At 37.4% G+C, this 14,328-nt stretch overlaps 1 protein-coding gene across 1 annotated transcript in view; it reads right to left on the bottom strand.

Annotated features, from left to right (window-relative positions):
* loxhd1a (lipoxygenase homology PLAT domains 1a) overlaps positions 1 to 14,328 on the bottom strand; it is a 75,946-nt gene that overhangs the window by 23,825 nt on the left and 37,793 nt on the right. Inside the window, exons 25-31 of the mRNA XM_087792243.1 lie at positions 9,534 to 9,662; positions 9,307 to 9,474; positions 7,961 to 8,142; positions 7,006 to 7,122; positions 3,848 to 4,010; positions 2,587 to 2,741; positions 19 to 228 (exon numbers count right to left, since the gene is read on the bottom strand). Coding sequence (XP_087648369.1) covers positions 19 to 228; positions 2,587 to 2,741; positions 3,848 to 4,010; positions 7,006 to 7,122; positions 7,961 to 8,142; positions 9,307 to 9,474; positions 9,534 to 9,662 — 1,124 coding nt within the window. The remainder of the gene's footprint in view (positions 1 to 18; positions 229 to 2,586; positions 2,742 to 3,847; positions 4,011 to 7,005; positions 7,123 to 7,960; positions 8,143 to 9,306; positions 9,475 to 9,533; positions 9,663 to 14,328) is intronic.

Here is a 14,328-nt window from a genome sequence, read left to right as displayed (position 1 = left end):
GATGAAGGAGGACCTCACCTTGACGTAGAAGACTCTCCGGATGCGTCGATCTTCTCTCTTCCTGGACAACCATCGCTCACACAGGAAGAGAAAAACCTCCTCCGTGTCCTCGTCCAGAACCTCCACCTGGTCCAGGTACCAGTCTGCGCTCACCAGGCTGTTGTCGTGACGGATCTTGATTTTAAACACCTGTCCGAGGTCCACTGCCTCGATGGTGAACTTGTCCACCTGGAGGTACAAACAAACTTTGTATAAGGATCGTGTCAAAGAAAATCACATGAACCCCAAAAAAAATACTACTAGTCTTTAATACTTATGACTGATTCTTACATTCTTGTGTTGGTTTGCAAATAGTATAGAGTTTGTATAAAATAACAAAATACGTTTTTTTTACAATTGACACATTTTGTAAATTTTTGTGTTGCAATTAAACTTCCTCAGAGCATAAATATCGCGCGGTGACTGAGGACAGGAGGATACAGTGACTCCAGCAGCTTTTAAAGCTGATGTTTGTTCATATTTTGGATTAAAAACAAATGAAAGCAGTTACGACTTCGTCAAAAGTCATGTGGTCTGTAAATACTACAACACCAGAGTCAAGTACTGGACAATACTACACATATATACTTGTTACTACACTATCACAACACCAGAGTCAAGTACTGGAACATACTACACATATATACTTGTTACTACACTATCACAACACCAGAGTCAAGTACTGGACAATACTACACATATATACTTGTTACTACACTATCACAACACCAGAGTCAAGTACTGGACAATACTACACATTTATACTTGTTACTACACTATCACAACACCAGAGTCAAGTACTCGACAATACTACACATATATCCTTGTTACTACACTATCACAACACCAGAGTCAAGTACTGGACAATACTACACATATATCCTTGTTACTACACTATCACAACACCAGAGTCAAGTACTGGACAATACTACACATTTATACTTGTTACTACACTATCACAACACCAGAGTCAAGTACTCGACAATACTACACATATATCCTTTTTACTACACTATCACAACACCAGAGTCAAGTACTGGACAATACTACACATATATACTTGTTACTACACTATCAGAACACCAGAGTCAAGTACTGGACAATACTACACATATATACTTGTTAATACACTACAACACCAGAGTCAAGTACTGGACAATACTACACATATATACTTTTTACTACACTATCACAACACCAGAGTCAAGTACTTGACAATACTATACATATATACTTGTTACTACACTATCACAACACCAGAGTCAAGTACTGGACAATACTACACATATACGCTTGTTACTACACTATCACAACACCAGAGTCAAGTACTGGACAATACTACACATATATACTTGTTACTACACTATCACAACACCAGAGTCAAGTACTGGACAATACTACACATATATACTTGTTACTACACTATGACAACACCAGAGTCAAGTACTGGACACTACTACACATATATACTTGTTACTACACTATGACAACACCAGAGTCAAGTACTGGACACTACTACACATATATACTTGTTACTACACTATGACAACACCAGAGTCAAGTACTGGACAATACTACACATATATACTTGTTACTACACTATCACAACACCAGAGTCAAGTACTGGACAATACTACACATATACGCTTGTTACTACACTATCACAACACCAGAGTCAAGTACTGGACAATACTACACATATATACTTGTTACTACACTATCACAACACCAGAGTCAAGTACTGGACAATACTACACATATATACTTGTTACTACACTATCACAACACCAGAGTCAAGTACTGGACAATACTACACATATATACTTGTTACTACACTATGACAACACCAGAGTCAAGTACTGGACACTACTACACATATATACTTGTTACTACACTATGACAACACCAGAGTCAAGTACTGGACAATACTACACATATATACTTGTTACTACACTATCACAACACCAGAGTCAAGTACTGGACAATACTACACATATATACTTGTTACTACACTATCACAACACCAGAGTCAAGTACTGGACACTACTACACATATATACTTGTTACTACACTATGACAACACCAGAGTCAAGTACTGGACAATACTACACATATATACTTGTTACTACACTATGACAACACCAGAGTCAAGTACTGGACAATACTACACATATATACTTGTTACTACACTATCACAACACCAGAGTCAAGTACTGGACAATACTACACATATATACTTGTTACTACACTATCACAACACCAGAGTCAAGTACTGGACAATACTACACATATATACTTGTTACTACACTATCACAACACCAGAGTCAAGTACTGGACAATACTACACATATATACTTGTTACTACACTATCACAACACCAGAGTCAAGTACTGGACAATACTACACATATATACTTGTTACTACACTATCACAACACCAGAGTCAAGTACTGGACAATACTACACATATATACTTGTTACTACACTATCACAACACCAGAGTCAAGTACTGGACAATACTAAAACCTGCACAACAACGTTCTCTTACCGATCCTCGTTCAAACTTGTTTCCGTTGGTCTCTGACTTGCGCAGCTTCCTCTCGCCAGTGTCTCCTAGATCTCCATAGATGGTCAGGAAGACGTTGGCGTCCGTCCCTGATCCGTAGACGTCTCCGGTGATCACCGACACCTTGTAGGTGTGAGCTGTGGACGAGGACGACCTTTAACCTCCACAGAAGAACTTACATCGTGTTATTTCGATTTAGTGTTAAAATACAATTCATTCATATTTTATACTGATTTTTAATTGATTGATGAAAAAATAATGCGACCGATAACGTTAATGTCCTACATTTACTTTATGTACTTTATACTTTATATACAGTATATAAGTAGTATATAAGTATATCAGTACCGTTGGAAATAACAATTGAATTAAAAAATACATACATATCATTTTAAATAATATTCATTTTCTTTTATTTTACACAGAGTTATACATTATAATTACAATAAATATGAAATCAAATCTAAATTTAATGTGTTTTAATATTTAATATTATTATTTTAATTGAATTGATTTTTACACATAGAGTCCAATAATTTCAACATTACATTTCTAAATTCAATATTTTTTAATTCATAGCCTTTTAAATTCAATTTATAAATGTTGGTATGATGAGTCAAAATGATTGGCTGGATTAGAATACTGTACTATACACTAAAATATTTTATTTTAAAACTAAATAATAATAATAATAATAATATTTTTAAATAATTAATCACCATAATTGGCTGAAAGTTGGATCCAGTAGCTCGGTGCTCTGTTGATAATGTCTGGTGACATTTTTATATTGAATTTAAAAGACTACAAATAAACAAATATTGAATTTAGAAATTTAATATTGAAATTATTATTAATTATTATTAGAATCTCAAACTCTATGTGTAAAAATCAATTAAATTAAAATAATAATAATAAGAACAAATCAACCTTCTTATTTACAAACACACACTGGCTACACTTTTACTTCAATTTACTTATTTTGCATTATTTTATTTCTTTTTTTCTGGTTCATGAAATCAACATCAATATACTTTGATTTCGAGAAACATAAAATCACTGCTGGGTTTGGAACGTGTTGAACAAAGAAAGTTATTTATAATCATTTATTTTAAACTTATTAAAAACTTCATTGACTCTTGCTCGACATTTGATTGAGATTCTGGTGGAAAAACCTTCCATTTGAGTTTTAATGGACTTTGAAGGACATCAGTGACAGAAAAGTGTATAAAGTGTCGTCTCTTACTCTCCAGAGCATCTTCCACCTCGACCTCCGTGACCTTCAGGCTTCCGTCTCTGGACAGTTTCTCGGTGATGATGTCAGAAGGAACCAGCTCTCGCACCGTCTCGCCGTCGTCCTCCGACTTGGCGAGCCAGCGCTCGCACGGGAAGATGACGGTCTCGGATCCCTGCGCGGGTCACATGACGGAGGAGGTTTTCAACCCGGGACCTGGTCTGTGTCTCAAACATACTTCTTAGTATACTAGAAGTTAGTATGCATCAGGATAGTGTACGTACTAACTAGTAACTAGTTCTCCACAGATAGAATGTCTCAAATCAAACTCTGCTGCTACACACTAACAGGAAATGACGCGACAGCTTCTTCTTCTACTACTATTTAAGGATGATTTCAACCAGCTGTAGGAACACTATCGCCACCTGCTGGCAGCACGTTTGGTTTCAAGAAATATGAGAAATATTGACGAAATATTTACGCCGGTATCAGTAAGTATGTCATCCTCTTACTGCTGCTGAAAATTCACCTGGGAGTATATATACATATATATATATATATATATATATATATATATGTATATATACTGTTAGATATATATATATGTGACGTAACTTCCGTCACATATTACGTATTACGTATGTATATATATGTCACAGTAGAGACTGGAAAATCCAGTAGAGTCCAGTGCTGTGTCTCAAATCATATACTTCTCTTAGTATACTAGAAGTTAGTATGCATCAGGATAGTGTACGTACTAACTAGTAACTAATCCTCCACAGATAGTATGTCTCAAATCAAACTCTACTGCTACACACTAACAGGAAATGACGCGACAGCTTCTTCTTCTACTACTATTTAAGGATGATTTCAACCAGCTGTAGGAACACTAGCGCCACCTGCTGGCAGCACGTTTGGTTTCAAGAAATATGAGAAATATTGACAAAATATTTACGCCGGTATCAGTAAGTATGTCATCCTCTTACTGCTGCTGAAAATTCACCTGGGAGTATATATATATATATATATATATATATATATATATATATATATATATATATATATATGTGACGTAACTTCTGTCACATATTACATATTACGTATGTATATATATGTCACAGTAGAGAGTGGAAAATCCAGTAGAGTCCAGTGCTGTGTCTCAAATCACATACTTCTCTTAGTATACTAGAAGTTAGTATGCATCAGGATAGTGTACGTACTAACTAGTAACTAATCCTCCACAGATAGTATGTCTCAAATCAAACTCTGCTGCTACACACTAACAGGAAATGACGCGACAGCTTCTTCTTCTACTACTATTTCACAATGATTTCAACCAGCTGTAGGAACACTATCGCCACCTGCTGGCAGCACGTTTGGTTTCAAGAAATATGAGAAATATTGACGAAATATTTACGCCGGTATCAGTAAATATGTCATCCTCTTACTGCTGCCGAAAATTCACCTGGGAGTATATATACATGTATATATACATATATATATATATATATATATACTGTATATATATATATATATATGTGACGTAACTTCCGTCACATATTACATATTACGTATGTATATATATGTCACAGTAGAGACTGGAAAATCCAGTAGAGTCCAGTGCTGTGTCTCAAATCACATACTTCTCTTAGTATACTAGAAGTTAGTATGCATCAGGATAGTGTACGTACTAACTAGTAACTAATCCTCCACAGATAGTATGTCTCAAATCAAACTCTGCTGCTACACACTAACAGGAAATGACGCGACAGCTTATTCTTCTACTACTATTTAACGATGTTTCAACCAGCTGTAGGAACACTATCGCCACCTGCTGGCAGCACGTTTTGCAAGTTTGGAAAAAGAAATAAAGAAAAAATATGAGAATCGAAATATTCGCGAGATATTTACGCTGGTATCAGCAGCGAAGACTCATCCTTCTACTGCTGCTGAAAATACACCTGTAAGTATATGAAAATATATATATATATATATATATACAGTATATATATATATATATATATATACATATATATACAGTATATATATGACGTAACTTCCGTTTACAACGTCACTAAGATGGAGCTGTTTAGTGTAGAAAGTGTCCATCGATCCATACTCAGTTTTGTGTCAAAATACTAACTTTGAGTACGCAAGTATGTGATTTGAGACACAGCTCAGGTACTAGTGTGTGCTGGACTCGACTGAAGACGTTTATCCGTGATTTAAGTTAATATTTCAAATGTTCAACCTTTGTTTATTGAAATGAAACGGTTCACCACTTAATATGTTTTCTAATAATAGAATTAATTTCTATTTTGAAAACTTTGACTCGTTATATGTTCGATCAAGTAGCTCTTTTTGTAACGTCTTTGAAAAAACGCAAAACAAACAATTAAACCTTTAAATGTACAAATTATTCATATTTGAAAATATAAATCAAAGCTTTGAAAAATAACAAATAATTTTTGGTTTTTATTTTAAATGATTTGAATTAAATTATCAAAGCCTGTGTGTGAAAAAAATCAACACTTTTAAATTCAATTATTAAAAGAAAACAACAACAATAAATGTCAACCTTTCAATATAGAAATGACTGAATATTTGTCTTTATTTAAATGTAATTTCATTAGCATTACATTTTTTTAAAGAACTGAATTCATTTTTATTTTTTTAATAAAAGGTTAAAATTATTTATTTATTTTTATAGAAGGATTTACTTTGTTTAAAAAAAATAGAAGTTATTTTTTGTATTTAAAAATAAACTAGATTAACCGTTTATTTTTCAATTCCTAATTCACTCACTATTATAGCATTTTATTTTATTTAAAATAATTCCAATTAAATAAATAATATCAAACTCAACGTGTAAAAAGATAATTTATATTTAAAAAAAAAAAGTTTAATTAACAAACAGGCTTCCTATCTATAAATAATCAGATTTAATCATTTAATACAATCTTTTTATACCTTTAAATGAATTAAATGGTTTAAAAAAACGAATTAAATGCTGAAAAAAGCAACAACATGTCAATAAAAATAAAATCTCAACTAAATTATACCATTGAATATTCTGATGGAAAATATCACCCGGCGACCAAACGTGTCGTTTGTCATTTGAATTGTGTCAATAAAATCCTTGAACCGACAGAAGATGTGAGAGTCTCTACCTTCCCCTTCCTGAGCAGACGTCTGATCTCCACCCGGTCCAGGTTCCAGCCAGGATTCACTCCACGGTTGTCGTGACCGATGCGGATCTTTTCGATGACGTCGCCGACGTCCTGAAGCTACAGACGACATTATGTGAGGAAGAAAAATAACCTTTATTTCATTTCTGTTTATTTGACTTCATAACTTTTCAATGAAGGGATATTTTATGTGGATTCAAACAATCATCTGAAGATTTTTTTTATTCATAAACGACAAAATCTTAACCCTCTGGGTCAAGGTGACCCGAAGAACTGAAAACAAATGTGTTTGTGGTATCCCTTGTGCTGTCTCTGGGTCAAGGTCACCCGAAGAACTGAAAACAAATGTGTTTGTGGTGTCCCTTGTATTGTCTCTGTGTCAAGGTGACCTGAAGAACTGAAAACAAATGTGTTTGTGGTATCCCTTGTGTTGTCTCTGGGTCAAGGTGACCCGAAGAACTGAAAACAATTTTTTTGTGGTATCCCTTGTGCTGTCTCTGGGTCAAGGTCACCCGAAGAACTGAAAACATTTTTTTTTGTGGTATCCCTTGTGTTGTCTCTGGGTCAAGGTGACCCGAAGAACTGAAAACAAATGTGTTTGTGGTATCTCTTGTATTGTCTCTGTGTCAAGGTGACCCGAAGAACTGAAAACAAATGTGTTTGTGGTATCCCTTGTGTTGTCTCTGGGTCAAGGTATACCACAGACACATTTGTTTTCGGGCCTTCGGGTCACCTTGACCCAGAGATAACACAAGGGTTAATATTGGCAGTAAAACTGATGAAAAAATTTGATCAATAAATCGAACGCTATTGATCCCTTTGGAAAATGGTGGCTCCAGTCTCAACACAGCTCACATTAACAAGAGCACATTGATAATCAAATAAAATAAGATTATAAAGGTATGAATAAAGTCAATGCAGTATAAACATGAAGTACCTCGACGATGAACATGTCTTCAGCTCCTCTCTCGAAGTACATCATCCTCTCCCTCTTGTTGACACACAGACGTTTCTCTTGAGTACAGACGGCGTTACGACCGTAGAGGACCAGGAACACGTCGGCGTCGGTTCCTGCTCCGAACACATCACTGGTGAAGATCTTGATCTCGTACGGAACGACTGGGAAGAAGAAGAGTTTAAAGTTATAGATTGAAGGAATTTAAGAAGTTAAAATCTTGAGAAGTTAATAAAGATCTAAAGAAGTTAAAAAAGATCTTGAGAAGTTAATAAAGATCTTGAGAAGTTAAAAAAGATCTTGAGAAGTTAAAAAAGACCTGAGAAGTTAATAAAGATCTTGAGAAGTTAATAAAGATCTTGAGAAGTTAAAAAAGATCTTGAGAAGTTAATACATATCTTGAGAAGTTAAAAAAGATCTTGAGAAGTTAAAAAAGATCTTGAGAAGTTAAAAAAGATCTTGAGAAGTTAATAAAGATCTTGAGAAGTTAATAAAGATCTTGAGAAGTTAAAAAAGATCTTGAGAAGTTAATAAAGATCTTGAGAAGTTAAAAAAGATCTTGAGAAGTTAATAAAGATCTTGAGAAGTTAATAAAGATCTTGAGAAGTAAATAAAGATCTTGAGAAGTTAATAAAGATCTTGAGAAGTTAATAAAGATCTTGAGAAGTAAATAAAGATCTTGAGAAGTTAATAAAGATCTTGAGAAGTTAATAAAGATCTTGAGAAGTTAATAAAGATCTTGGGAAGTTAATAAAGATCTTGAGAAGTTAAAAAAGATCTTGAGAAGTTAATAAAGATCTTGAGAAGTTAATAAAGATCTTGAGAAGTTAATAAAGATCTTGAGAAGTTAAAAAAGATCCTGAGAAGTTAAAAAAGATCTTGATAAGTTAAAAAAGATCTTGAGAAGTTAAAAAAGATCTTGTGAAGTTAAAAAAGATCTCGAGAAGTTAATAAAGATCTTGAGAAGTTAATAAAGATCTTGAGAAGTTAAAAAAGATCCTGAGAAGTTAAAAAAGATCTTGATAAGTTAAAAAAGATCTTGAGAAGTTAATAAAGATCTTGAGAAGTTAATAAAGATCTTGGGAAGTTAATAAAGATCTTGAGAAGTTAAAAAAGATCTTGAGAAGTTAATAAAGATCTTGAGAAGTTAATAAAGATCTTGAGAAGTTAAAATAGGATTTAGAGAAATTCAAAAATGTCAAGTTTATGTCTAGATTCTCATAATCTTATTTAACCTCTTGGGATCTTTTTTTAACTTCTTAAGATCTTCGTTTTCTTCGTTGTGACCTTCATGACTCCTTGAGAACTAGATCTTGATTGTGACTCACAGGGCGTATAAAGTTCCGTCTGCAGAGGATTTGGGAAAAGATCTCTGACGACGGCTCCGTCATCTTCTCCTTTATCCAACCAGCGTCCGCAAGGGAATCGTAGCTTCTGTCCCTTAGAAGGAGCGTCGATCTCCACCCAGTCCAGGAACCACCCGGCAGATCCTCCACCTGAAGAAGAGCCAACGTTACACACCTCCATCCATGACCACCTCCTGAAGCTTCTCCACCGTTGTTGTCGTGTCCGACCCGGACTTTCTTCAGCGCTCCGAGGTCCACGGCCTCCACGACGAACTCATCCACCATTCCTCGCTCGAACTTGTTCTTGTGCGTCTTTGACGCCTTGAGGTTGATGATTCCTGAGGACACACACCTTTGATGAACACACACTCTCACACACCTTTGATGAACACACACTCACACACACTCTCACACACCTTTGATGAACACACACTCACACACCTTTGATGAACACACACTCTCACACACCTTTGATGAACACACACTCACACACACTCTCACACACCTTTGATGAACACACACTCACACACCTTTGATGAACACACACTCACACACACTCTCACACACCTTTGATGAACACACACTCACACACCTTTGATGAACACACACTCACACACCTTTGATGAACACACACTCTCACACACCTTTGATGAACACACACTCACACACACTCTCACACACTTTTGATGAACACACACTCACACACCTTTGATGAACACACACTCACACACACTCTCACACACCTTTGATGAACACACACTCACACACCTTTGATGAACACACACTCTCACACACCTTTGATGAACACACACTCACACACACTCTCACACACCTTTAGTGAACACACACTCTCACACACCTTTGATGAACACACACTCACACACACCTTTGATGAACACACACTCACACACCTTTGATGAACACACACTCTCACACACCTTTGATGAACACACACTCACACACCTTTGATGAACACACACTCACACACACTCTCACACACCTTTGATGAACACACACTCACACACACTCTCACACACCTTTGATGAACACACACTCACACACCTTTGATGAACACACACTCTCACACACCTTTGATGAACACACACTCACACACACTCTCACACACCTTTGATGAACACACACTCACACACCTTTGATGAACACACACTCTCACACACCTTTGATGAACACACACTCACACACCTTTGATGAACACACACTCACACACACTCTCACACACCTTTAGTGAACACACACTCTCACACACCTTTGATGAACACACACTCACACACACACTCACACACCTTTGATGAACACACACTCTCACACACCTTTGATGAACACACACTCACACACACACTCTCACACACCTTTAGTGAACACACACTCTCACACACCTTTGATGAACACACACTCACACACACCTTTGATGAACACACACTCACACACACTCTCACACACCTTTGATGAACACACACTCACACACACTCTCACACACCTTTGATGAACACACACTCACACACCTTTGATGAACACACACTCTCACACACCTTTGATGAACACACACTCACACACACTCACACACACTCTCACACACCTTTGATGAACACACACTCACACACCTTTGATGAACACACACTCACACACACTCTCACACACCTTTGATGAACACACACTCACACACCTTTGATGAACACACACTCTCACACACCTTTGATGAACACACACTCATACACACTCTCACACACCTTTAGTGAACACACACTCTCACACACTTTTGATGAACACACACTCACACACACTTTTGATGAACACACACTCACACACACTCTCACACACCTTTGATGAACACACACTCACACACACTCTCACACACCTTTGATGAACACACACTCACACACCTTTGATGAACACACACTCACACACACTCTCACACACCTTTGATGAACACACTCTCACACACCTTTGATGAACACACACTCACACACACTCTCACACACCTTTGATGAACACACACTCACACACCTTTGATGAACACACACTCTCACACACCTTTGATGAACACACACTCACACACACACCTTTGATGAACACACACTCACACACCTTTGATGAACACACACTCACACACACTCTCACACACCTTTGATGCACACACACTCACACACCTTTGATGAACACACACTCACACACACCTTTGATGAACACACACTCACACACACTCTCACACACCTTTGATGAACACACACTCACACACACTCTCACACACCTTTGATGAACACACACTCACACACACTCTGGACTGGTCCTGCAACACAGACCATGTGTATAAGAAGGTTCAGAGTAGACTGTACTTTCTGAGGAGGCTTCGTTCATTTAACATCTGCAAGAAGCTCCTCTGCATGTTCTACCAGTCTGTGGTGGCCAGTGTCCTGTTCTATGCTGTGGTGTGTTGGGGTGGAAATGTGTCCAAGAGGAGTGTCAACAGGTTGGACAGGTTGATCAGGAGGGCTGGTTCTGTGGTTGGAATGAAGCTGGACTCACTGGTGACAGTTGCTGAGAGGAGATCATTGAACAAACTACTGTCCATCATGGACGATGACAGTCATCCTCTCAGCACTGTCATCAGTGAGCAGAGAAGCAGAATGAGTGCACGAATGCTCCTACCCAGGTGCAAAACAAATAGACTCAGGGACTCATTCATCCCTCGGGCTATTAAATTGTACAATTCTGAGTTCGGGGGCAGGAGTGGAGTGAGAGTATCTGGATGTTCTGTTCCATGTTAGTCTTTGTATCTTTGTCTTTGTTGTTTTTCTTTCCTTGACATATGTTCTTTGTCTTTGTCTTTAGACTTAGATTGTGTCATCTTGTTCTTCCTCTTTATGTTCTTCTTATTTTACTTTTTATGTATTATTTTTTATTGTTTATGAAAAATTGCTGGCTATTGTAAAAAAACAATTTCCCAAAGGAGACCTCCTGAGGGATCAATAAAGTTTTACCTTACCTTACCTTACCTTACTCTCACACACCTTTGATGAACACACACTCACACACCTTTGATGAACACACTCTCACACACCTTTGATGAACACACACTCACACACCTTTGATGAACACACACTCACACACACTCTCACACACCTTTGATGAACACACACTCACACACCTTTGATGAACACACACTCTCACACACCTTTGATGAACACACACTCACACACACACTCTCACACACCTTTAGTGAACACACACTCTCACACACCTTTGATGAACACACACTCACACACACCTTTGATGAACACACACTCACACACACGCTCACACACCTTTGATGAACACACACTCACACACACTCTCACACACCTTTGATGAACACACACTCACACACCTTTGATGAACACACACTCTCACACACCTTTGATGAACACACACTCACACACACTCTCACACACCTTTGATGAACACACACTCACACACCTTTGATGAACACACACTCACACACACTCTCACACACCTTTGATGAACACACTCTCACACACCTTTGATGAACACACACTCACACACACTCTCACACACCTTTAGTGAACACACACTCTCGCACACCTTTGATGAACACACACTCACACACACCTTTGATGAACACACACTCACACACCTTTGATGAACACACACTCTCACACACCTTTGATGAACACACACTCACACACACACTCTCACACACCTTTAGTGAACACACACTCTCACACACCTTTGATGAACACACACTCACACACACCTTTGATGAACACACACTCACACACACTCTCACACACCTTTGATGAACACACACTCACACACTCTCACACACCTTTGGTGAACACACACTCTCACACACCTTTAGTGAACACACACTCACACACACCTTTAGTGAACACACACTCTCACACACCTTTAGTGAACACACTCTCACACACCTTTAGTGAACACACTCTCACACACCTTTAGTGAACACACACTCACACACATCTTTAGTGTACACACAATCACACACACCTTTAGTGAACACACACTCTCACACACCTTTAGTGAACACACACTCTCACACCTTTGATGAACACACACTCTCACACACCTTTGATGAACACACACTCTCACACACCTTTAGTGAATGAGTGTGAACACACACTCTCACACACCTTTAGTGAACACACACTCTCACACACCTTTAGTGAACACACACTCTTACACACCTTTAGTGAACACACACACTCTCACACACCTTTAGTGAACACACACTCTTACACACCTTTAGTGAACACACACTCTCACACACCTTTAGTGAACACAAACTCTCACACACCTTTAGTGAACACAAACTCTCACACACCTTTAGTGAACACACACTCTCACACACCTTTAGTGAACACAAACACTCACACACCTTTAGTGAACACACACTCTCACACACCTTTGGTGAACACAAACTCTCACACACCTTTAGTGAACACAAACACTCACACACCTTTAGTGAACACACACTCTCACACACCTTTAGTGAACACACACTCACACACACCTTTAGTGAACACACACTCTCACACACCTTTAGTGAACACAAACACTCACACACCTTTAGTGAACACACACTCTCACACACCTTTAGTGAACACAAACTCTCACACACCTTTAGTGAACACACACTCTCACACACCTTTAGTGAACACAAACACTCACACACCTTTAGTGAACACACACTCTCACACACCTTTGGTGAACACAAACTCTCACACACCTTTAGTGAACACAAACACTCACACACCTTTAGTGAACACACACTCTCACACACCTTTAGTGAACACACACTCACACACACGTGTTTTTATAGTGTTTGTGTCACCAGAACATTTATGGTTGAATTTAACATTTAATATGTTGGAAAAAAATGATTTATTTTAATTTTTTTTAATCATTTTACTCAATCATTTGTACAATTAAAAGTTGAACTAGTTTATTGAAATAATATCATTT

This window comes from Callionymus lyra, chromosome 5, assembly GCF_982586985.1.
Source record: "Callionymus lyra chromosome 5, fCalLyr1.hap1.1, whole genome shotgun sequence".
Lineage (NCBI taxonomy): Eukaryota > Metazoa > Chordata > Actinopteri > Syngnathiformes > Callionymidae > Callionymus > Callionymus lyra.
Note: the sequence above shows the minus strand (reverse complement) of the source record. Positions and strands in the feature narration are given on the sequence as shown.